The 27606-nt window shown below is 38.0% G+C and overlaps 1 protein-coding gene across 1 annotated transcript; it reads left to right on the top strand.

Annotated features, from left to right (window-relative positions):
- Positions 1-3490: 3490 nt before the first annotated feature.
- Positions 3491-26630, top strand: slco1d1 (solute carrier organic anion transporter family, member 1D1). Its single transcript, XM_067428534.1, has 15 exons — positions 3491-3708; positions 5289-5356; positions 7780-7921; positions 9208-9340; positions 9485-9609; positions 12397-12543; positions 12870-12968; positions 14282-14542; positions 14645-14809; positions 15537-15732; positions 16192-16357; positions 20596-20780; positions 21027-21091; positions 21182-21299; positions 25921-26630. Exons 2-15 carry the CDS (start codon positions 5306-5308, stop codon positions 26138-26140), a joined length of 2073 nt encoding a protein of 690 aa, XP_067284635.1. The 5' UTR covers positions 3491-3708; positions 5289-5305; the 3' UTR covers positions 26141-26630.
- Positions 26631-27606: the final 976 nt, after the last annotated feature.

Genomic DNA, 27606 nt, shown 5'->3' on the forward strand with positions numbered 1-27606 from the left:
CTACAATAACAGATCTGGGATCTGATAAAATATTCATTCATGAACATTGAGCAAGTTTATTGCAACAATGGAACCCCAAACTCCACATACTTTTGAAAATCCTGCGTTTAGTTGATCCTGATAAGCACTCATTCACTGTAAAATGTAATTAGTAAGACATACTTAAAAAAAGCATGCGAACCGATTGGCTTAAAAAGCTACATAAAGTAAACAAGGGATATGTTAGCTTAGTAGTTCACTTACACAAGAGTTATAGTAACTAAAAAAGAACTGTAGGGAGTACTTGATAATTTACTTGAGATTTACTCTTGACTTAGTATGGCTACAATTGTTGTTACCATTGTTAAGTTTTGCATACTGAAAGATGAAGTTTGTGTGTTTCTCAAGTAATTTCAGTTGCAAGATATTGTCACACATACAGTACAAAAGGATTATATCAACCTAATTAGAAGTTTCACAAGATTTTTCTCTGTTTTCTCTATATTTGGCTGAGCAATTGTTGGGGGTTTGCCAATGTATTAGATTTATCTAACACATGAAATAATTAAGCTTGACCAGAGTTCTTGTGGGGAGAAGAATTTATTGAAGGTAGTGTAGCACAGTTCTTCAACATTATCTTAACTTAAAGTTCTGTCTGTGAGACAGAATTTTAAATATGAAGACAAAAGGGCTACAAACCTCCAACTAAAGATGAATCTACTCTGAGCAATGCTGTTTCTTTGTCATTCACACCCAACAGTTTCTATCAGTCATACATCTATATGGGCCATTTGGTTTACACCTTTACAGACAAAGATAGAGTTGATTGCATTCTGAGGCACAGTCAATATGTAAATGTATTTGAGTTCTCTCAAATTGTTCAGTTCTATTGGCAATTCAACATTCAAAATGACTTTGGGAAATGAGTGAATGCAACTAGAGAGAAATAACTGCAGAAGTCGAGGAAATAAGTGAAACATTTATTAAGACTTACAATTAAGTCATTAAGTAAAAAGTGTAAGTTAGAATGAATTTTACAGTGTTGTGACTTGGCTTTCTTCTTCCACAAGGGTTTTTGGCATTACAATAGCTTTGTTTCCAGGTGGACCATTTAAGAATGCGACACACGTCTCCTGGAAATCCTGTAGATTTTAACCAATCATATGATGATTTCAAAATTCCTGAAGTGTTTCCAATTTTATGTTCCGTATGCACCAAACGTTCAGCCAACGGTCTGTTGGCATGACGTCTTAGGTTGAGACTAGCGTTGAAGTGTGGCATAAAATGATTTGTGCCAATATATAAAACTTTGACGCCTTCAATTCAGCACATATCCCTCATTAATTAAATTTAACCATGCTGTCCTCAGTGGCTCGGGAGTTGATGGAGACCCAATTCCCGGCATTTGTCATTACATCCAATAGACACATTCAACAAAACGTTTGCAATGTTTTCTATCTCCAGCTGAGTAAACAGAAATGTCAGACTGCTGCGGTTCACTCAGTGTGGTATCTATGCCAGTAGGGCAGACAGTCACCAGTCATGGGCGGGCTTCCCCTTACTCTAAATTCTGGAATCTGGAACAACTGCTCATTTTGAAGAGAATGTTCATGATTTATGAGGAATGAGTGGGTTAATTTTTACCATTAAAGACTGGTTGTTAACACAAACTGAGGACACATTTAAATACATTATAAAGGATAGTTTTATAATGTGTTTAAATGTGTCCACAATTTGTGCTCTTTGGAACATTTAATCTTTTTTTTTTATTGTGTTATTTTACTGTTCATACAGTAGCTGCTGAATGAACAGTAAAAGAACACAATAAAAAAAGAAAAGATTAAATGTTCCAAAGAGCATCTTGAAGTGCTTCAGTGAAAGCAAGAAAATCGGACAACTTTTCACATTTTATAAGTAAAACTGCTGTTATTTTGCAGGTTAAAATGAATCGAGTTCTGTCATGAAACTCTAGATTGCGCTGGTTGGTAGGCCCTTGTCTCAATTTGCTTGAAATCACATCATTCTCTAGCCTGACCCACATCAAAATGTTTGGGATAAACGGTTGTCTTTCAAACTCCCTCTGCACGTGATAGGATAGCGCTACAAACCAACCAGAGCAACGAAGGTGAAGCAGAGCTAATTGACAGATTAAACATTCACCGTCGGCAAAACTCCGAACACATCTTCCCTTTTTAAGAATGAATTCAGTGCCGTTCTTTGTTCCTTTCTCAGAGAAAAGCTTAACACCAAGTCTTCCAGAGTCGCGGTCAAAGCTGATTCGAAAGACTGCCGTTCGCCAGTTTTTGTGTTTACTAGAAGCAAGCAAACATACCTCGGCCATCGTCATTATGGCCCCGCCCACCGACTCTATACACTATGTGATTGGCCCGGCAAGAGTTTGCCGTTTTCAGCTCAGAAGGGTATTGAGAGTTGCTAGACGACACTTGCAGGCAGATTAGATTTGTTGCCGCTAGAGTGCGTCTAGATTTCTAGGCTAATCATTCTCTATAGGACACTGCTGATTAATTACTGCTTTGTCGGTAGCCAATTAGCTTCCTGCTTAACCTCAAATACTTGGTCAGCATTTGCTGTACCCTCCACCTTCCCCAGCTCCACCTGTATAGATCTGCTATGTTGTACAGCAGCAGCAGCATGTCTTACTTGCTCACAGCAGGGTGTCGTCAACATTGGCATATCCATAACCATGTCAAACACTCAGAGAGTTTCATGACATAAATTAATATTTTTATATGCTTGTTTAACTACGTTATTTCTAGTTCTAATGATAACTGGTCCTACCAGACTCTCGTACATTTCATTTGTACAGATATTCTAGCCACTCTTCATTGAAAAGTGTTAACTTCCACGAAGGCGGGTACCTTGTTGAAGTTTAAAACTATTGGATCTGCCTAGAGCCACTGCCATAACCAATCGCTATCATTTGGTCATGGTCTCAAAACATAGACTGTAGCGCAGCACATCACCGTCATTGTTCTCAGCCACTCCCTCTGTTCGCTGATTGGACCGGTTAAAATTTGATCGGAGAAAACCAGAGAATATGCCGCAATCCCAGACGGAGTACTGAAGGAAAATGAAAATTGAGCGGAAGTACATAGGAGGGCGGAGCCAGGCTGCAAAAATCCCATTATTAACAAAAAAAATGTTGTTTTTAATCTTAACTTTATCATAATAATCAATGCAGTTTATTATTATTATAATAAGGATAATAAGTATTAACAAATATTTATATTTTGATGGACTTCTGGGTATTCTTACCAAAAATATTTCGAATTGGAGTGAAGGGTCATTTGATAATACAGGCATTAGAGTGAAAGCCTTCACTGTTCAATAAATCACACACACACACACACACACACACACACACACACACACACACACACACACACACACACACACACACACACACACACACACACACACACACACACACACACACACACACACACTCAGTGACAGTGACTTTGGCGTCCCTTCTCTGTGTAAGCATTATGAGACAGCATTGGTCTGCTGTGCCCTCTGTAACTCTGAGAAACCCCAGCCCCCCTCAGGAGTGATCTGTTAACAGGATCAGCAAATGGCTTGACATGACTGCTTGGTTACTGATTAGATGACATTTTATAACATTTGGTGTTATAAGACCTTACCTGTGAGCAAAGTGTCAGAGAGTCATCTACCTGCATCCACCGAGGAACACAGGCAACAACACAGGTACAGATGATCTCTGCATCTTTTTTCTGTCTTTACTGAAATTCTGACCGGTTTCTTGTTGTTTTAAAAATGTGCTGTTTGCAGAGCTGATTTATTGGCAACACTTTACAATAAGGATCCATTACTTAGCTATTTTAGTTACCAAGAACTAAGAATTAACAATACTGCAGCAATTATTATTCTCAGTCAATGTAATTTCAAACATTTACTAATATATTGAAATCAAAAGATTTTTTTTGTTAACATTAATGCACTTGGAACAAACAATGACTGTGTATTTTTAAGCTAACATTAGCAAAGATTAATACATACCGTGACCAATTGCTCATTGTTTGTTTATGTTAGTTAATTAATAAAAAAGGGAAACCAAACCCTAATTCAACTCTAAACCTATAGTAAGTACATGTTGTTAATTAATTAATGAATTAATATAACTCATATATAATTGTATTTGTAGGTGTAACCCACCATTGTTTTGGTGAACATTGTATAAAATGTATTTAAAAAAAAATGTATTCTTGTTTGTTCTTGTTTTAATTCAAGTATTATTGTTTATATGAATATCATTGATCTTATTATACGTTTCCCCTCATTATATTGTTGATCTTTGCCTGACTGTACTATATATAAGTGTAATTTAGTGGAAATTACACAAATATAATATTTGCATATAAGTTTAGAGGATAAAATTGGGGAATGTACAGTACAATGCTACACTGTAAAAAAAAATGTTGTTGGTTTAACTTAAAAAAGTATGTAACCTGGTTGCCTATTTTTTTGAGTTTATTGAAATTAAAAATATGAGTTGGTACAATGAAGTAAATTGGTTTAATAAATAGAAACTCTTTGTTAATTTATAACAAAGAGAAACTCTTTGTTAATAGAAAATATTATTGTATCTGAACTACACAAAAAAATTGGTAAATCATGAAAATAGCACAATTTGGCATGTTTCGCTGCATCATCACAAATAAAACACACAGATACCCAATATGCTATCAAAATCTTCTAATAATATTTGAATTAAAGTTGTCGATTCTCAAAAATGTTAATTGTAGTAACTCACATTGTTAATTTAAATGAACTCAAAATTTTAAGGCAACCAGGTAACTTATTTTTTAAATAATTTTTTGCAGTGTAAAAACTGATAATTTATTAGACTTTTTGACTCAAAGCATTATCGTAATTTGGATTTGCAACCACTTGCCAACTAGTCAGCCTAAATAAACACTTACTTTCTTTTGTTAGTACTATCAAACAGGTCTTTTTTTTATTTCTCACATCACGTTTCATTGTCTTGAGCATCAAACCAACATCAACAAAGTTTGTCCTGCTGTCCGTGATTTGTGAAAACTTTGATTTTTTTCAGACACCCTTCCTCTTGCAGGAAATGTGGTGCAATTTCTGAATCCACTCTCAGCTCCACCCTCAGGGGTCTTTCCCCTCAGATGATGTTTTCCTACCCCCGTGAACAATGGACCCTAGAAAAATACGTTTTGCAAGACAATAACATGATGCTGGACATAATAATTGTGGTGTTAACACACTCTGCACTGTTCTGTCATCTTTCGTTCGTATAGTTTGCTTCCAGGGCATCATGAGCGTGGAACAGAAGTCGGCAAAAGAGCCATGCTGCTCCAAATTAAAGGTAATTTGCGCTTATCTTCTGCATTGTAATTTCCTGATTACATTAACCACTTAGGATCAAAGGCATGAAACTGATATCAGCTCATTTAATCCTGTCACTAGTAAATTACTTTATTGACTTTCTCTTTAAGCTCATCTACTGAGATTTTGTTTTGTTACCCCAAAATAAACTTGGACACTTAATTCACACACAGATGTGTAAATTTCATTAAACAAAATGAAATTCATTTAAAATAAAAATAGTATTGGCAATTTTTTCAAGGAAATCATTACCAAACCAACCCACTTTATATTAGGTGGCCTTAACTACTCTGTACTAACATTGTAATTAATAATTTGATACAATGCACTTATTGTGTACATACGTGTTACCACCTAAAATAAAGTTGGGCCAAAATTACATATATACACTATACAGGTACATATTAAACTATAAAGTTGCATTGACAGAAAGTAGTTGGACATGTTCTGGTTTCCAAACTTTAGTGGACAGTGCGCATAGATAATAACCTATGGTTATTCTGTTAAATTAAAATACGTATAATATTCACTCTCCAAAACAGAAGATATTTTGAAGAATATGAAAAAACATGAATGTCAATGGCTACAGTCAACTGTCTGGTTACTGTTTTGTTGTGTTCAACATAAAAAAGAAACTCACACAGATTTGGAACCACTCAATGGTGAGTAAATTATGACTTTTTTTCATTTTTGGGAGAACTATCCATTTAAGGTACCTGTGTGAACTTGACTGACTTGAACTGTCTTCATACATCCACTGATGTCCTTTTGGCTTGCTTAGTCAGGGGCCGTATCACTGTAAAGGTCCTGTATAGGACTATAACAAATGTTACACTTTATTTTAAGGTGTCATTGCTACAGTGTAATCACATATTTAAGTACTGAGTAATACTTAACAACAAGTACTTAGGGTTAGGGTTAGGGCATAATTTACTGTTATTACTATGGTAAGTACATGTAAGATATGTAACAAAGACACAGTAAAATAAAGTGTTTCCGTTTGTTTACCAGTGACATTGTTACAAATGTTACATGTAGTTGCAATATTAATAACAATAAAAATTATGTATACTTACTCTAATCCTAAGTACATGTAATTAATTAATATTACTTAGTACTTAAATGTTTAAGTACACTGTAACAAGGACAAAAAAAAAAAAAAAAAGAAATTCAGAAAATCATACAGGTTTTTACAAATTTCAGGGTGTGTAAATTATTCTTTTTGGGTGAATATTGTATCCCTTTCATGGAACCCCAAACTTCAAAATGTTTTCTCAAACTGTGTGTGTGGGAAACTCTCCATTCCCAAGAAATACTCTTCTAAGAAATTTTCTTGTCTTATCGTTTAGAAGAAATTGGTCCCTCGAAGGTCAATGTTTGGGGGAGAGTCAGAGTTTTAGTGGCAGTTGATGATTAGTGTACTTCTTTTAGGTTAAACTAATCAATACCATGGCTTTTGACCCAAACTACAGCATGCACTTTTTAATGGTTAACTTGTGTAACATAAATATACAACACTAAAAAAAAAAAAAAAAATTGTACTTGGAAGTGTCAAGTGGTTCTACGCAAAGTGTGTTGTGTAGTTTCCATAATTAACCATTTAGCTGAATGAAAAAATCAATTCAAGTAAAGCTGACAACATTTATTTGAGTAAATATAACAGATTTGTCACAATTACACATTAGTTATTTGTACATTTGACTTAATAATGCTGTGTTACATTTATAAACGTAAGGTGAACACGTTTAGATTTAATTGACCTTATTAAATTAACTATTTGCTCTACAAGTGTAAGTGGAAAACTATTAAATAACAATCTTATTTTAAAAACAATATGCAAAAATAACTCACTGGACAAACTTAACTTAATTGAGGACAGGAATTCCATCCAATAAATGTGTGTATATGGGTGCCCACAGCCTATAACAGGCACCACATGCTAACTGCAAAATTACAAAAAATAAACTAAATGTCCAACATAACTGAACAATAAACACTGACATAAACTAACAACATCTTTTCCTTAATTGCAAAACACATAATATAACACTTTAATCCCTAAATTGACTCTCCGCAGTCCCTTGGAAAGCATGCTGGATACTACCTGTCCAGTTTGTTTGTTTCACTCAGCTATTTTAAGTTGACCGAACAAACACTTATTATGTAAATTATGCCATTTTGTGTGGGTCAATCAAAGTTATTATTTTTATTAATAATTAAGTTATGGTACAGCTAAACAGTTTAAACTAGCATATGTCTTAACTATATATAAATGAGATTGTACTGGTTTGCCACAACAAATAGCTGACATAAAAAATAAAAATAAAAAACACATAAATAAGGGGTTAGAGGTTGACTTTCATTCTTTTGTTCTCTAAAAAACCTCTCTCTTTTTTTCCCCAGATGTTTTTGGCTGCCATGTGCTTCGTGTTCTTTGCCAAAGCGTTTCAGGGCAGCTACATGAAGAGCTCCATCACACAGATTGAGAGACGCTTTGACATTCCCAGCTCACTGATTGGATTCATTGATGGAAGTTTTGAAATTGGTGAGAATCAAAATGACATATGTTGGGCATTATTGTAGCAGAATGTTATAAACAAATATGTACCAACACAATCTTATTTTAATTTATAACTATTTTGGTGAACTGGTTGCTAATAGGGGTGTAATGGCACACTGAAGTCATGCTTCGGTACGTACCTCGGTTTTGGGTTCAAGGTTCAATGCGAGTTTAGTTCATAGAATTGTTGATTTGTTAATATATTTGATAGATTGACCAGTGCTGTGCGTTAAAATGCAATGGCTGTTTTCAGACTTACTGGTTTGATTAAGGTGTTGTGCTAGCCTGCAATATAATTTCTTTGAGTATTGGGAACTTATGAGCTTATGGGAAAGCTAGTACGGTGTGGATCGTGGATCTGTATTCGTCGTCCAAGTGTTTGCATCGAACCGCGACGTCTGTACAATGACGGTTTGGGACGAATACATGTACACCCCAGTATAATATGAGTGAATTTTTTTAAACGTTTTCTTTCTCCCCCTATGTTCACGTGTGGACCTTCATACTAAAGTTTTTTTGTTTTTTTTTATCATACACTTCCATACAAATCCCAATGTACAAATGAATACGTAACCACCTCACCAAATAGTTATGTTTTCTCATGAGATTGGGTTGTGTATACTGTACTTTGACCCCCAAAAGTATATGGACACTTAAAGGGATAGTTCACTTTAAAATGAAAATTCTAATCATCTAGTCATCCTTTACTCACCCTCAAGTTGTTTCAAACCTGTATGAATTTCTTTCTTCAGTTGAACACAAGGGAAGATATTTTGAAGAATGTCAGTAACCAAACAGTTAACTGGAGCCATTGACTTCCATAGTTTTTTTTTTTCTTCCTGGAAGTCAATGGCTCCAGTTCACCGTTTGGTTACTGACATTCTTCAAAATATCTTCCCTTGTGTTCGGCTGAAGAAAGAAATTCATACTGGTTTAAACCAACTTGAGGGTAAGTAAAGGATGACAGAATTTTAATTTTAAAGTGAACTATCCCTTTAAGTGGCAATTAAACAAATATGAAGGTCATTGTAGACCTGTTCTCGAGTTGTAGTGAATTTCCGAATAAACAATATCTAATACAGTAACATTCAAACATTTTTTGAATGTGTCTTTAGTCTCCAAATACTTTTTTAGGGGCATTTTAGTATTAGGTGCCACACTGTTTCATAAATCTATTTTGTATTTCGAGTAAATTTGCAATATATTTCTCTCTTGGGAAATCTAAAAAAGAATAGGGATTTTAATAAGATACCCATTGTTGATCTTTTCAGGTAATCTGCTTGTAATAGCTTTCGTGAGTTATTTTGGCGCTAAACTTCACAGGCCACGGCTGATAGGAGCTGGATGTTTAATCATGGCCATAGGATCTTTCATAACTATGGCGCCACATTTCTTTCAAGGACTGTAAGTTTACGTGCATAAACATATTTTAACATTTGACAATGCAGGGTTTTTAGAAATGCAGATCAACTTATAATCCACTTTGGTTCAGCAAGTTCTGGATTCAGATAAATAGCATGTGTCAAATGTGTTTTTGTTTTTCTACAGGTACAAATACGAGACAACAATTTCACATGATCTTGCCTCCAATGGGTCAGAGAGTATTCTACCATGCTTAACCAATGGGAGTCTTGCACACGATAATAAAATTCACACATTGGAAAGCCAAGCAGGTAAGTTGTTCAACCTTGACCTTGAGACAAACCTGGGATAAGATATTAAACCACAGACATACTACAATAATAAGTTGATTGGCCATCACAAGATCTAGGACAATTTCATGCCTGGATTTGGCATACCCAAACTGAAAAGCTTCCCATACCCACAGGAAACTCTTTGGAGTTACATAAAACATTACTAAGGGCCCTATTTTAACGATCTGAAACACAAGTGTCAACTGTGTGGGCGGGTCTCGGTGCTGTTGCTATTTTCCCGGCGGGATAAATGGCTCTTGCGCCCGGTGCAAATCTAAAATGCGTTGGTCTGAAGTAGCTTCATTATTCATAGGTGTGGTTTGGACATAACGTGAATAAACCAATCAGAGCGCCATCCAACATTCCCTTTAAAAGCAGGTTCGCAAGTTTCATTATGGATTGCTATTATTATGGCGTATTTACCAGGCGCACGCCAGGAGCGGTTCACAGCCGAGGAGACTGATGCTCTTGTAAGAGCGGTGAAAGACAGATAAGTTGTGTTGTATGGGGATGGGAGAAACCCACCCAAAATAGCGTCGGTTAAACAGGCGTGGGAGGAAATAGCCGAAATAGTTTCATCAGTTGGCATCCCCAGGACGTCGCACCAGTGCCGCAAGCACTACAATGACATCAGAAGACGGGGAAAGTCCAAGCTTGCCAGCATCAATCGGGCACGCCGTGTAACGGGAGGTGGATCTGCCTCTACTCAGGACCTGATGCCAGCACACCACAATGATTTCCGTCATCTCATGTGTTTATATTTTTTTAGTGTAAGAATTTATGATTTGGAAAAATAACTGTTGCATCTGTGTAGATTACATGAGCAAAGTGTATGCGTGTTGTGCATGCTATACATTATGGTCAAGCATGCACCCTTAAAATAGCATAATGAATAACGCGCAACGCGCCACTGACTTGAGACTAGGTTTTTTCTGGTCAGTGGTGCAATTGCTTATTGGAATAGCAAAATAGCACCAGGGATTGTATGCGTTGGAACACGCCTCCTTTTTTGCGCTGAACTGCCCAGGGAGCGCAAGTTCATTCACTAGTTTAGCGACGTGCTTCTGTGGAGGGAAAAGCATGCTTTGCGGGGGTTCAAAATAGGAATGACACATGCGTCGGTGTACAAAGTCAATTGCGCTGGGTGCAAGATAGGGCCCTAAATGTGATAGACATTTAAGTATAACTTGTCTGAGCTTTTTTTATTTGAACTTCATTTTTTGAAAGTCTATAACTCAGTCACTGTGTGCTCTAGTAGCCTGCAGATGGTTTTGGCTGTTTCAATTAGATGGTAGCAAAAACTGGAAACATTTTTGTATGTATCATGTTGTATGCAAGATTTATTCAAATGGATTTGAAGGGAGGATTATTACCTTTTTAATATAATTTATTCCTACCCAAATCTCTCCAATATACAAGTATCCCCATATACAGTGGTACAAATACAATATCCCAGTGTCACAATTTTTGTTTGTTTGCTGACATATACTGGAAACAGCCAAAACTGTCTGCAGGGTGCTAGAGCACACAGGGCCTGAGATATACACTTTTAAAATTAATTTATAATAAATATTTTTTAAATGTATTTATAACCAACTTTAAGGGGTACTTCAGAACTTGGAAGAGGAATGTGTATTTAAACTGGGTCATTAATGTAGTAGAAATGTGAAATTATTTTTGAATTTGGTACCTTCTAGATTGAGAAAAGACAGAAATTGTATTTTTGTCTCATGGGGATGAAAGACAACAACTCCCAGAATGCATTACTTCGCTACCCTATGAGGCCACTCCCAAAGCCACTGCTACTGGATCACTGGATCACTTTCCCACCGTGTTCATTTTAATAAAATCAGTTCAGTTAGAGAACAGATACTACAATTAAAAACTGAACATGTCTGTTTAATATAATGAGCGAGTCATCGAGCGAATGTCACAGCACAAACGCTGCAGGAGTCAGATTACATTCACTGTCATGAAGGAGCTGAATGAGCTCTCATGATGAGCGTCCGCACTCGCGGCATACATTCACAGTGAGTTTTCAGTCTGGTGCGTTTTCAGTTCATGCCTTTGGAAGCTTAACCTTCATAGGAATTCATTTGAGAAGTTGAAACACACAAGCACGACGATACAAAGCCATGTGCTAATCGCTGAAGTAACCCTTTAATCAAAAATCGCCTAATATTTTGGGGTTTATATATCACCAAATCCAGGCGGAAATTGTCCCAATTTAATGTACAAAAGTTTCTTTGTGTACAACAAATGCCAGCGTGATACAAGTAGACATTTTACTCTTTCAAATGCTACCACATATGAGGTCAGAGCTCCTCCACAGACATTTAAAATTTAAAGTATATACTTGATGCCGTCATTCCTTATCAGGGACCTTGGGGATTAGGAGGTTAAATAAATATGAGCCAGACATATACAGATTTAGCCTAATACTGACATCCACATTCATATGAAAGAGCGGTTATTCTGAGAAGATAGCAGACTTTAGTTGGGAAAGTGGAGCTGTAAATTCAGTTTCTATGTTTGGCTTGTAATATGATTGTACCCTCTGAAACACTGACCTGTCCCTCTAGATTGCTTATCTAGCTTTGTATTTCTGAACTCTAAACGTTTGGAGGCCTAATATGTATGTTTTAGTGTAACTGATACCTTTGAAATTGCCCAAGTAGACTTCGATCTCTTATTGAGATGTTTTGAGGCGTGTTAACAGAGTCATGTGTGTGCAGTTGTTCATTTGTAGTGTCTTTGTTCCATTAGAGTGTGAGAAAGCCGCCAGTTCCTCCATGTGGCTCTATGTCTTTCTTGGGAACATGCTTCGTGGGGTTGGGGAGACACCCGTCATGCCTCTTGGGTTGTCTTACCTTGATGACTTTTCGAGGCAGGAAAACACAGCTTTTTACCTGGGTATGATTGATTGCCTGCTTCAAGTATTATATTATCAATTCTAGCATACATTTAAGCCTATTAACGTCCTTCTAGTTGCAAATGAACCCCATATGATTTCACTCAATTACACCATCAAAACTTTCCAAGACAATAGTTCCTTAATTTAATAGCGTACCGTATTTATTGATAGTTAGCCTCTATGTACCTCTGTGACCATTTGTAGGATAAATAATGAAATATGACAGGTTCTTGAGATTAACATCACCCTCCTGCCCGTTCTCTGATTTAGACTATGTCAGTGTGAATCAGCATTTTTGTTCTGATCGATGCCTTGTTTTCTTCAGCTCTCATACAGACTGTGGGAATAATGGGGCCAATGTTTGGATTCATGTTAGGATCTTTCTGTGCCAAGCTGTATGTGGACATCGGAGCAGTGGACTTAGGTAAAATGGCGTTTTGGCCTAAAATTATCTTACGTATGTGATTATATCTAGGCCAAATTGGTTATTTAAGAACGTTTCATGGTTTTAAGATATGGGAAGAAAATATATAAAACATACATTAATATGTTATCCATTAAAATAAATTGTTTGGTCAATAAAATATCAAAATAAAAGTTATATATATATATATATATATATATATATATATATATATATATATATATATATATATATATATATATATATATATATATATATATATTTTTTTTTTTTTTTTGGAAAAACAATATAACAATTTACATATTGTGTCTGTTTTATTTCAATAAAAGCAAACTAAACTTGCTGAAAATTCATTCATTCATAAATCATGTGAAATTGAAATTTCACAATCTGAAAGCAAAATTGTACATGAAATTGTAATATATTGTAATATTGTTACACTTTATTGAATGTATCCTTATTGAAGTGTTATAATATAATATATAGTAATGTAATATAATGTAAAATAATGTAATATAATGCTTTTTCAATAACATATGTAAACATTTTGTGCACATTTTAATACTAAACTTATCAATTTATCTTATTCATTTTATTTTATTTCTACTACCCCATTGGCATTATTTTTTTTACTTTGTACAGTCCAGATATATTCTTTGAACACCTTAATATTTACACATTGTTGGTTTAAGTAAATCAAGTTATTTCAGTAAATGTACTTTACCCCACTTTATTGGTGTTTTATTCAGAAAAAGCAAAAATGATTTATGACACAGCTAAAATTAAAAACGACAAAAACTGATATAATGATACTATTTTGCACATTTCTAGAAAAATAAATAAATAAAAATAATTCCCAGCAACCTTTCCTAAAGGAGTTTTATTCATACAAACTAGCATTTTTTTTTTGTTCAGTTTTACTGTGTCATAGTTTCTTGCTGCATGCAAAAGTAAATTGAGTAAATTGTCCTTTAGTCTGTTCTATTGGTCAGGCCACGTCAGAAGGTAAACTTTAAAAAGCACTCTGTTTGCCCAAGAGGTTTCCAGATCATAACCATATATGTAGTAATACACATTAATATACCTGAATTCAGTGTTCTTATTTGTGATGTTAATGAATTACATGATTTTATGATATGCATATATGTGACACATTCACAGTGTGGTAAGAGTAAAATTCAACTAGTCTTCTTTATAATTACTGACCGGCTGACCCACTTAGTTACCCTCTGACATAAAAGGTCTTCTGACATACCATTTGTTTACTATAAACTGCTTTATTTGTGGACAAAATGTCATTTTTTTTTCTGAAGATACCATCACCATCAACCACAAAGACTCACGTTGGGTTGGCGCCTGGTGGCTGGGCTTTTTGATAACTGGTGGAGTGATGCTACTGGCTGGAATTCCCTTTTGGTTCCTCCCCAAGTCTCTTCTTAAGCAGGGTGAGACTGAAACTGAGAAAAAATTGAACGTTCTCGAAGGCGAGCAGGACCACTTCATTCCTGACAACAAGAAACACAGTACTTCTCCCAACAAACCTGCTCCAGTTTCCATGTCAGCTCTGGCTAAAGGTTTGCATTTCATTACATACATATATATCTTTATTACTAGAATTTGGTTGAGACATTGCGCATACATGACCCTCGTGTAAAGCTCCTTCTTGATATTTTTAGATTTTCTGCCATCACTGAAGAAACTCTTCAGCAACCAGATTTACCTGCTCCTCATGTTCACTGCTTTTGTGCAAGTCAATGGTTTCATAGGAATGATCACATTCAAACCAAAGTTCATGGAGCAAACTTACGGTCAATCACCATCAAGAGCCATATTTTTGATAGGTGGGTTTACATTCATTGTACATTAACGGACTTTGTTTCTGCCTGTTTAATATCAATTTCCAATTGAGGCCAATTATGTCCCTCTTGAAATCAAAACGATTTTTTACTTTCAGTTTAAATGTTATCCTTACTGCTAGTGTGCTCCAAAACAATGATCAAATTCACATTTAGAAAATTCAAAAGGTACAGTCTCTCACTTCCGCCCATATGGATCAATGATTTTGATGATGCCACGCTGCACTTTGGCTTCTCATTAGATGTTAGATGTCATTAGATGAGACATTAGATGTCATTAGATGAGGTGTCAAATGCTCTCCAGAATCTAATGCATCATGCCCCCTGCATTATAAATTAAGCTGCAGACACTGAAGCTTCAGCTGAAATCGGTCACTTGTCCGGTTTTAGTCTGGTTTCACATTAGCGTCAAGCAAACCTCCGCAGCACGGACACAGTCTGCTCCAGTACAGAGACACGATAGCACAAAGCAGATCATATGTGCAAGATGACACATATCAGAAAATGTATCAGGCCCCTTTGAATTTGCTATATTTAGTAGGAATCTCTCTCTCTCTCTCTCTCTCTCTCTCTCTCTCTCTCTCTCTCTCTCTCTCTCTCTCTGTATATATATGTGTGGGTGCGCTTTTGTGTGTGTGTGTGTGTGTGTGTGTGTGTATTATCTCAATTGAAATGCGTGTATAAAATGTCCAGCAATCTATTGTCTTTCCAGGTATTATGAATCTACCAGCTGTGGCCTTGGGAATCGTCACTGGAGGGTTTATAATGAAGAAGTACAAACTGAATGTTCTCGGGGCTGCCAAGATCTGCATAGGCTCCTCTATTCTGGCCTTCACTGCGCTGGTCATTCAATATTTCCTGCAGTGTGACAACTCACAAGTGGCTGGACTTACAGTGTCATACCAAGGGTAAACACTACAGAAATAGTACCTAACGGCTTTATATAGCATATTTATTGAACAAAAAATAATTATTTTATTTATCAAAATAAATAGAAAATAGGTAAAATATTTTGGTCCAACTTTATATGGCCTTAGCTACTATGTACTTATTGTATTCATATTAAATTCCAAAACACTTTAACACACTGATATTGAGATAGGATATGGGTAAAGTTAGGACAGCTGTGGTGGTATGGGTAATTAAGGTTAGGGTTAGGTGTAAGGGAAGTGTCAACATTATAAATGTAACTACATAAATCAATAACAGAAGTATTTAAATGCAGGTATTATTTTATGTAAGTAACTTTTTTTGTTGATTCTGTTTTTTTGTAAGCCATGAAACTTACATCCATTTTAACTCCATTAAATACACCTAAACTGATTTTAAAATGGTTTAATTATGTTAAAAATGTGTTTTTCTAACAGGGCTCCAGAGGTTTCCTACCTGAAGAATACGCTCATCTCTAAGTGTAACGCTGGTTGCTCCTGCTCCCTCAAGCACTGGGATCCGATATGCGCCAGCAATGGAGTGACCTATGCCTCCCCCTGCCTCGCTGGCTGTCAAACCTCCACTGGGGTTGGAAAGGAGATGGTAAGCTATTTCCACTTTTCCAGATAGCTAATTTTATACAATTTATATGTGTGTGTGTGTGTGTGTGTGTGTGTGTGTGTGTGTGTGTGTGTGTGTGTGCGTGCGTGCGTGCGTGCGTGCGTGCGTGCGTGTGTGTGTGTGTGTACTTGTCTACCTATCTAACAGGGGACCTTGGTGTCATTACACACTCACCAACAGGGGACCTCTGAGCCAAGAGGGGAAATTTTTCAAGTCCCTTGTTGTCATGCCCAATATTGGCTCCTTTTGTATTTCATTAGAGCTACACATTCCAAAAAAAGTTGGGACAGGAAGCAATGAGAGGCTAGAAAAGTTAAATGTACATATAAGGAACAGCTGGAGGACCAATTTGCAACTTGTTAGGTCAAGTGGCAACATGATTGGGTATACAAAGAACCTCTCAGAGGGGCAGTGTCTCTCAGAATTCAAGATGGGCAGAGGATCACAATTCCCCCAATGCTGTGGTGAAAAATAGTGGAGCAATATCAGAAAGCAGTTTCTTGCAAAGACTTTGAAGTTATCATCACCTACTGTGCATAATATCATCCAAAGATTCAGAGAACAATCTCTGTGTGTAAGGGTCAAGGGTGGAAAACCATACTGGATGACCGTGATCTTCGGGCCTTTAGAAGGCACTGCATCACATACAGGAATGCTACTGTAATGGAAATCACAACATGGGCTCAGGAATACTTCCAGAAAACATTGTCGGAGAACACAATCCACCGTGCCGTTCGCCGTTGTTGGCTAAAACTCTATAGGTATATAAAAAAAAGCCATATCTAAACATGATCCAGAAGCACAGGCGTTTCTCTGGGCCAGGGGAAATAGACTGTAGCAAATTGGAAAACTGGTCTGTGGTCAGATGAATCAAAATTTGAAGTTATTTTTGTAAAATTGGGACAGCATGTCATCTGGACTAAAGAGGACAAGGACAAGTTGTTATCAGCACTTAGTTCAGAATCCTGCATCTCTGATGGTATGGGGTTTCATGAGTGCGTGAGTCATGGGCAGCTTGCAAATCTGTAAAGGCACTATCAATGTTGAAAGGTATATACAGTTCTAAAATAACATATGCTCCCATCCAGACATCGTCTCTTTCAGGGAAGAGAGTGTTGCATCAATTACAAGGCTGCCAACACTATCAACAAGGGGGAAACCAAACTTAATCTAAACACATGCAGGGAACAAGAAGCATAAATGGTGACAAATAACAGTGTAACATAAAATCCAGCAAACCACAGCAAACACAAGGAGACTAAATAGGGATCAAACAAGGCAGGTAATTAAAGAGCCGAGGTGGGGCAAATAAATCAATAATCAGATAACAAGATGGGCAGGGGTAAGACAATAGACATGAAATCACGTCACAAAGAAACACGAATCCATGTGCTCACAGCAAACATGTCAATATATAGCAGTTTAATGGCTCTGTCACACACCCAAGAGCGAAATTAGAGTAAAGTGAGAGAACCATGACCTTCTTGGCAGAAGGCCAGTGTGGAGCCGGAGGTAGGTGTCAGGGTGACTGCGGCCAATCCAGAACCTTGGTGGATGACCAGGGCGGGACTAAAGGAACGCACCATGTGGGTTCCAGGGGCTCTGGAGTCCTGGCTGAGGGCCAGGGTGGGTCAGGATGCTTTACTGGGGCAGGCTGGGAAGAAGACTTGAGCAGAGACTAAGTACTCTCTGGACTTGGGGCAGGAGTTGGAGTTGGAGTGCTGTCTAGACCCGGGACAGGAGACGGAGTCCTCTCTGGACTCGGAACAACAGACAAAAATCTCTCTGGATTCAGCACAGGAGACGGAGTCCTCTCTGGACTCGGGTTATGGGCTGGACCCTCTCTGGATGCTGGTCACAGACTGGAACCTTAACTGGATGCTGGTCAGGGGCTGGAGCCTTCACTGGATGCTGGTCAGGGGCTGGAGCCTTCACTGGATGCTAGTCAGGGGGCTGGAGCAATGCACTTTGGCAGCTCTGGGACATCCTGCAGGATAACTGTGGGCTGCTTTGGGACCTCTGAAATGCTACATGGACTGGAGGAAGCCCTGTGCTCATTTCAAGCATGCAGAACCGCCACAGCATAAAATCCAAACACAGCCCTCTTGGCCATGTCCATGATCAGCATTCAGGTCGACAGCAGGCTCTCTGACTGCCGCTAGGAACACCTTGGGGCTCTCCGGGACCACGGACTCCTTCCCCTGCGCCTACAAGGGCGGGGTGATATCGAGCCAACCACTTCTGGGGAAGCTGCCGCCCCTTTAGCCGTCTCTGGGTAGGTGGCAGATGAGGTGACTCTGTTCTTCCTCCTCCCTCTCCCCGAAGGGGTCATCGGAGGACTAAGGCCATGGCAGTCTGTGAGGAGAAGTGGGTTAGGACCAAGAGGTGGAAGGCCACCCTCCCATCCACGGTGGTATACATACCCCACAAACTGCCAAAAAGACAGTATTTCCAGCGTTCCCATCTCCCTGGGTCTGACAGGCTCGTTAAACCTGCTGTTAAAAATGTCCTTGAGCTCTACATCACTGATGTTGAGCCCCTCTGCTGCAACCACAAACTGGTGAGCAAACTCCTTCACGCTGGCTCCCTCTTGCCGAAGAAAGAGAAATTTGCTGCGTCGCTCTGCCACCTGATACCCATTCTTCCGCTAAGTCCTCTAGTGGCTGGATTGTTATGTCACAGTTGCGGGTACAGAGATGAGGCGAGGACTCAAATGCAGGAATTTTATTATTAATAAAAATATAAACAAACAAAACTATCCACGAGGGGGAAAACCAAACTTACACTAAACACATAGAGCAGGGAGCCAGAAGTACGGAGGGAGACAAATAACAGTGTAACATAAAACAACGATCCAGCACAGTACAGCAAACACAAGGAGACTAAATAGGGAACACACAAGGCATGTAATGAGGGAGTACAGGTGGGGCAAATAAATCTGTGGCGAGGGGGGCGTGGTTCTGCGAGGTCTGCAGCGGGAGAGAGAGCACGGAGCGGAGCGGCAGGTAAGTAGGTCAAGCACAGATGACGAACACCTGTTTCTGATTGCAGTGATTGGCATGGAGAGAGCGCATTTAAGCCGCGGCCGGGAGAGAGTGGAGAGAGAGAGTTGGACTGGGACTTCACACACCAGCTCCGGGACTCCTGTCGCAAGTGGTTGATGGCCGATGGGAGCGGCGTCGAGGAAATCATCGACCGGGTGGCACTGGAGCAATTCGTGGCAAGGTTGCCAAAGAAAACTGCGCAGTGGGTCCAGTGCCACCGCCCGACGTCGCTAGACCAGGCCATCCAGCTGGCGGAGGACGAAATGGTGGCGTGCCGAGGGATCAGCGAACCCCTACCATCTGCTTCTCTCTCTCTCTCCACTCTCTCCCGGCCGCGGCTAAAATGCGCTCTCTCCATGCTAATCACTGCAATCAGAAACAGGTGTTCGTCATCTGTGCTTGACCTACTTACCTGCTGCTCCGCTCCGTGCTCTCTCTCCCACTGCAGACCACGCAGAACCACACCCCCTCGCCACAAAATCTATTACATGATGTATATATATATATATATATATCAGCAATAATCTGCCTTCTAAAATTGGATTTTAAAAGTATTATCTCTATTTTAACATTAAATACAGCTTTAATTGAAAAGTCATGCAAAATATTAAAATAGAAAACAGAAAGAAAATATCATAATTATTGCATAAATAATATTTAGTTCAATGAAATTCTCTGAAAATACACAATCAAAAATAAAATAAAATATTATTGAACAAAAATTTATTAGGCTACATTGATTATACTGAAAAACAGTATTTCTTATTTGTTCCGTTACTTTTGACCACGAGCAACACAAGTGTGACTCCCAAATGAACACTAGCAAATGGTTAAGCATGTTCCCTATTTGACAGTTAAACTCAATCTGACGTGGACTAATCTATGCCTGATGTTTGATGTCATGCCAGCATGACATGGAAATGTTCCAAAGAGCACAGAGCATGTTGCGTGTTTCAGTGGAAGAATCTGACCTTTTGTACAAACGGGTAAACATGGTTTGCTTACATATGATTAGTGTCCCAGAATTAGTGTTAAATATTTTTTTAGACTAAATGTCTTCATTGTAGATGTTTTCAAAATCCTAAAACTTTGTTTATTGCTTAAAATCCCAGTTGTTTGTACCCCACTGCATTGGCTGGTATTGCAGTGACTAACATAATCTCATTCTTTTCAAAGGTATTCCACAACTGCACCTGTATTGGAGAGTCGTCTCATCCCTATGCAAACATGTCAGCAGTGCTGGGCCAGTGCCCTCGAAAGGATGATTGTAACTTCATGTTTAAGTTCTACATGGGGGTCTCAGTCATTGGTGCCTTTTTCTCGGCTTGTGGGGCCACACCAGGCTATGTTATTCTGCTCAGGTAATTAATGTTTCCAAAAGTGTAACAACACACACATTTGAGAGACTTGACTGTGTCTGAGGGAAACTGTACAATGCAATATGCGTGTCCTTCTTGGTACCTTCTCATCCACATTAAAGGGCACAAAAATCTAGAGAACCCATTTCTTAAAGAATTTTTAGGACCTTTCTGAAAGAGAGAGAGAAAGAAAAAGGTTTACAAAATGTTTTTTAAAATGAATAAATGTCATGTTTGTTATTTTCTTAGATCCATAAGACCAGACCTAAAGTCTTTGGCCCTTGGTATGCATACTTTGGTTGTTCGGACATTGGGTAAGAGGATTTATTTTGTAATTCTTACAGCAAGATTATTAAACAGCAGAAAAAAAAAGTATCTTCAGCTGATCTGAGAAACTTTTATAGGTGGCATTCCCCCTCCAATTTATTTCGGAGCCTTGATTGACAAGACTTGTCTGAAATGGGGCACAAAACAATGCGGTGGGAGAGGAGCATGTCGTATCTACGAATCAGGTGCTTTCAGGTTAGTACTGTGAACCTACACTGGCACTTTCAGATACTGAACAGATCAAAATTAGTAAATACAATTAGTAATACAATAAATCTTCCTTAATGGTAAATGTGACATTTCTGCACCACTATTACCTTAAACCAAAACTGTAAATATAATTATTCTTGCTATTACACTTCTAAAAATGCTTCCTTTTTCACTGGTCAGACAATACAGCCATTGGCAAAAACTATTTCAGGATCGCACTGTAAAAAAATTATATGATCAATACATTTTGACAACATTTAGCTGTAACTCATCAAAATAAGTTAAGAAAATAAAAAGATAAGTTATACAAGATTCAACTCATTTTTAAGCTGCGGGTGGTGGTGCATGGCCGTTCTTAGTTGGTGGAGTGATTTGTCTGGTTCATTCCGATAACGAACGAGACTCCGGCATGCTAAATAGTTATGGGCCCTGAGTGGTGGGGGTCCAACTTCTTAGAGGGACAAGTGGCGTTCAGGCACGGGAGATGGAGCAATAACAGGTCTGTGATGCCCTTAGATGTCCGGGGCTGCACGCGCGCCACAATGGACGGATCAGCGTGTGCCTACCCTGCGCCGAGAGGCGCGGGTAACCCGCTGAACCCCGCTCGTGATCGGGACCGGGGATTGAAACTGTTTCCCATCAATGAGGAATTCCCAGTAAGCGCGGGTCATAAGCTCGTGTTGATTAAGTCCCTGCCCTTTGTACACACCGTCGCTACTACCGATTGGGTGGTTTAGTGAGGTCCTTGGATCGGCCCCGCCGGAGCTCCTCGTGGGCCCTGGCGGAGCGTCGAGAAGACGATCAAACTTGACCATCTAGAGGAAGTAAAAGTCATAACAAGGTTTCCGTAGGTGAACCTGCGGAAGGATCATTACAGGTCTCCGGGCCTCTAACCCAGACAAAATGCCTCGGGTCGTGCTCCGGCGCGATCCGAAACCCCCATTCGGTGAAAACCCCCAGAGCGTGCGAGGGACTCTCCCCCGACAGGTACCTCTTGATGGGTGGGGTGGGGGTGGTGGTGGTGGTGGTGGTGGTGGTGGGGGGGGGGGGGGGGCTGGTTTTGGGGTTGGGGTTCAAAAATCTCCCGTGGCCGCCTCATTCCCAACACTAACACACCTGCTAACTTCGCGATGAACACTCCGACCCCGGGAAACATTATTCCCACCACTGACATTGTGCAAAGGACCATCTACATTGGGCAAATGATTCACCATTTGTCCTTAGTGTAACGTTAGGTTTAGTTTCACTTTCAGAATCACCGTCATCTCATATTTCCCTTCAGAATCAGGGTCCGCAAATAGAAGACCCAACACTTCATTGTGGGTAAGCTTTATTGATGCCATTAGAAAATAATAATAGTAATAATAATCTAATGCAAATACTCGCTGACATTGACAATGCTCTGATAAAACGGCTCATTTGCACGTCAGTTCCGCTTTTGTTTACACTGATTCATTGCGCTCTTGCTCGTATATTTTGTATAGAATCATGATGTTTGTATGAGTCAGGGATGAAGTACAACATGTCTACCATCTAGTGGAGGGGAGGTTGAATGAAATTTGACACCTTATTTGACAAAATCGGCCGTTTTATTCAGTGACGCATCTTGTTGAGTAAACTCGACCGTGGCGCCAAGAGGGTTAATGTTATTTAAGTTGAAAAGACTTAAACATCCAAGTTGACTGTACTTAAAAATTGAAGGCACCATCCTTTTCTTTTTCACTGTGTAGATTGTTTGTTTTTTACTGCAGAAAACTTACATTTTCTTTCTAAATAGTACAACCCCAATTCAGAAAAAGTTGGGACAGTATGAAATGTGCAAATAAAATAAAAATGAAGTGATTTCTAAAATTACTTTGACTTGTATATCATTGCAGACAATATGATCACAAAATATTTCATGTTTTGTCTGGTCAACTTCATGTCATTTGTAAATATGCATCCTTTCCTGTCATTCAGACCTGCAACACATTTCAAAAAAAGTTGGGACAGTAAAGCATTTACCACTTTGTAATGTTGCCATTCCTTTTCACAACACTTAAAAGACGTTTAGGGGCTGAAGACACCGAGTGATGAAGTGTTTCAGGTGTAATTTTGTCCCATTCTTCCTGCAAACAAGTCTTAAGGTGGGCAACAGTACGGGGTCTTCGTTGTCGCATTTTGCGCTTCAAAATGCGCCACACATTCTCTATTGGAGACAGGTCGGGACTGCAGGCAGGCCTGTCAAATACCCGTACCCTCTTCCTCTGCAGCCAGGACTTTGTAATGTGTGCAGAATGTGCTTTTGCATTGTCTTGTTGAAATATGCATGGACGTCCCTGGAAAAGATATCTTCTTGAAGGCAGCATATTATGCTCCAAAATCTCTATGTACTTTTCAGCATTAATGGTGCCTTCACAGAAGTGCAAGTCACTGACACAACCCCTTACCATGACAGACCCTGGCTTTTGCACTTGTTGCTGGTAACAGTCTGGATGATCCATTTCTTCTTTTGTCCGGAGCACACGGCGTCCATTCCTCCCAAAAAATACCTGAAATACTGATTCATCTGACCACAGTACACATTTCCACTGCGTGATGGTCCAACCCAGATGCCTCCGAGCCCAGAGAAGTCGACGGCGCTTCTGGACACTGTTAACATAAGGCTTCCTTTTGGCACAGTACAGTTTTAACTGGCATTTGTGGATGTAACTACGTATTGTGGTACTTGACAAAGGTTTGCCAAAGTAGTCCTGAGCCCATGTGGTGATATCGCTTATAGATTAATGACGATTGTTGATGCAGTGCCGCCTGAGGGATCGGAGATCACGGTTGTTCAGCTTAGGCTTGCGGCCTTGTCCTTTACGCACTGAAATTCCTCCAGATTCCTTGAATCTTGTAATTATGTTATGCACTGTTGAATGTGAAATATCCAAATCTCTTCCTATCTTTCTTTGAGGAACATTGTTTTTAAACATTTCAATAATTATCTCACGTATTTGTTGGCAAACTGGCGATCCTCGGCCCATCTTTGCTCCAAAAGGATTAGATCTTTCTTGGATGCTGATTTTGTACCAAATCATAATTTCAATCACCTGTTGACATCCCCTGTTTCAAATCACATCATTATTTACCCCTTTTACCTCATTACTATCCCTAAATTGCTCCTGTCCAAACTTTTTTGAAATGTGTTGCAGGTCTGAATGACAGGAAAGGATGCATATTTACAATTTACATGAAGTTGACCAGACAAAACATGAAATATTTTGTGTTCATATTGTCTGCAATGAAATACAAGTCAAAGTAAATTTAGAAATCAATACTTTCTTTTTTTATTTGCGTTTTCCAAACTGTCCCAACTTTTTCTGATTTGGGGTTGTACTAGAAAAGGTGAAAAGCATTATAACATTGAAAACTAAATTACCTTAAACTTCATTTGACAATAAGATTTCATGACAAGTATGAAATACTTGCAGCACAGCAGGAACATTGGAACAGTTCATCTTATCACTTTGAAAAAGACCTATGATCCTTCTGAAAACATGGCAACTTGCAATAAATGTGAACAATTGTAGGCCAAGTAGGCGATTACAGTACAATTAACTCTTTCCCCACCAGCGTTACAAGTTGCCAGCCATTGCTAGTGTTTTTGATCATTTTTACAAAAATGTAATAGCCCATAGAATATTTTGTTGTATGAATATCTGAATGTGCAATATATATAAATAAAGAATAGACCATCTGCTTTTAAACAAAACTAATTCTGTTTTATTCTCGCTTGATGCATTCCTTTTTAAACTAACACTTAAATATGGGTAAGTTTCATAAAAAAGTCAACATTTTAAACAAAAAGCCGAGAAAATTCACAAAAGTTTTTGTGAAAGTCTACATCCAGATCAGACTCAGAGTGGTGATCAAACTAAGATGTAGTCGGTCGAGTCCATCAAGAACCGTAATGCTTGCACAGTCCTGTTTTGGTTAAACATTTCATTCAGTAACATTAGATAGTTTTGATTTTTATGCTGTTTAATAATGATCACGTTATTTTACATATGCATCTACTTACATACGACCACTTTTTTGTGTGTTTTCTTCATCTGTGTTTTGATCAGGAGATTCAGTACTCATTCAGAATATGTGTAATAGCGCCCCCTAGCATCTAACAGTTAAAACAAGGAAGCCTGGAAAATTCTGTGATTGGCAGGGAAGTGTTTTTTCACAAATGTGAAGAACGGAAAGAGTTAATGACATTTTTTTATCGTACTTATTGGTGTTTGACGTAAGGTAAATGACAAAGGTTATTTAAAAGTCTGTCATAATACAGCAAAATTATTATAATTTTTGGATAAGGTCTGTGTTTTTAGCCACCAAAGCTTTTTGCAATTATTTAAAATCCATTTTAAACAACCTGCACAATAATCTACAAACAATGTAAATCAACACCACTGAATCAGCAAACAAAAATGTATGTCATTTGACTTTCAATACTTTTGTCCTCGGCTATAGCCTTGTTAAGCATCAGACTTCAAAAACATAAAAAAAAATCCCATAATTACTTAAAAATCTTAAACAGTGGTATACACGTTATTTTCTAACTACAGACTGGTCTCTTATTTTTGTCCTACAGAAATTCTTTTTTGGGTCTTATTTACGGCCTCTACGCCTCGTCCTATTTCATGTGGGGGCTCCTGTACAACAGACTGTCTCATCGCGAAAAGAAGCTCGCACTAATGAATCAGTTAAAATCTCCAGAACAGGATGGTAATGGGGTTTCTAATGGAAATGTGAATGTGCCTTCAGCTATTGTAAAATGTAATGACAATCCAGACCAGGAGACTACAATCTGAAGTTCCAGTACTTCTGCAAAGTCAAATGTGTGTATTGTGTTCGTGAAGTTATAACTCCCACTTGTACATTTATTGATAATAGTATCAGATGCTGTTTGTGAACTCACCTACAGACTTTCTACATTAGGTTAAACTTCACATTTTTTTTCATTTATTTCCTGGATGTAATGCATTTATTTGTACTATCAAAGAACAACATTCAAGCAATATCCAATCCAACAAATATAAGCTAGACAATAATATATTATACCAAATGAAAACATGCCTGTGTATGGATACAGTGGTCCTTCAGACCAGAAAATTGTTACATAGAATCACAGAAGAGTCAGGTCATTGTGAGCTCACTGTTTCTTAGGAGCTTCTTGTCATGTCATTATGTCATTTGGGTCACATATTATCATACTTTGTCATTTATATATATATATATATTGCACTGTTTTGTAAAATTTCTGGATGGAATAAAATTGTACGTATGTACCTGTAAATAATAGACAGAATGTCATGTACTTTACATGGAGCATTGGATTCATTTACAACATTGCTTATGAAACTAAACAGATATGATGAAAAGGATGAATAACACATCTTTAATAATCAAAAGGTAACACAGTTAACACAATCTTAACACATACCCAACAGTGAAACTCAAACAAGAGAGGACTTAAGTAGTAGTTATAATGAGATGATTGATTAGTGTACAGGTGAAACTAATGAGTGTACATGAAAACAAATTGAGCGTAAGCGTCAGTTCTGGCAGGCTAGGTCATAGATATCCACAATAAGGACTAGATATCTTACAGCGTAGTCACCATCGTCATCACCAGCGGCCATCTTGTCACAGGCAAGCTTTCTGTCGGGCTCTGTGGAACCTGATGTAAGATGAGTGATCTGTACGAACATACATACTCTTATCTCGCTGAAATCTTGACGGATTTACAAATGGTTTGGTTTCTTACAAACGTTATTAACATGGCTACAAATCTGGATGCTTTAACACGTTGAAATTGCAGCTTTTCGTTTCGATAAACGACTTAATCGTGCAGCTTGTGCATAACTTACATGCACGTTATCAAGGGGGCTGAGACCACAATCGAGCTGTTCAATTATATAGGTTTTATTGACACCAATAATGATTTTATGACAACCAATATTTTGTCTAGTTAAAATAAACTTAGTTTGCATGTTTTTTTTGTTTAATTTAATATATATATATATATATATATATATATATATATATATATATATATATATATATAGCTAGCTCTGAAAATTATATCTATATATATATATATATATATATATATATATATATATATATATATATATATATATATATATATATATATATATGTGTGTGTGTATAAATATATATAATTTCTCATGCTGCCATTCGGTACACAGTTTTAGTAGCCTATATATTGATTTAACATAAATACCTTGTGTGTATGTCTATTCATTGCACCTAT

This window comes from Pseudorasbora parva, chromosome 20 (assembly GCF_024679245.1).
Source record: "Pseudorasbora parva isolate DD20220531a chromosome 20, ASM2467924v1, whole genome shotgun sequence".
Classification (NCBI taxonomy): Eukaryota; Metazoa; Chordata; class Actinopteri; order Cypriniformes; family Gobionidae; genus Pseudorasbora; species Pseudorasbora parva.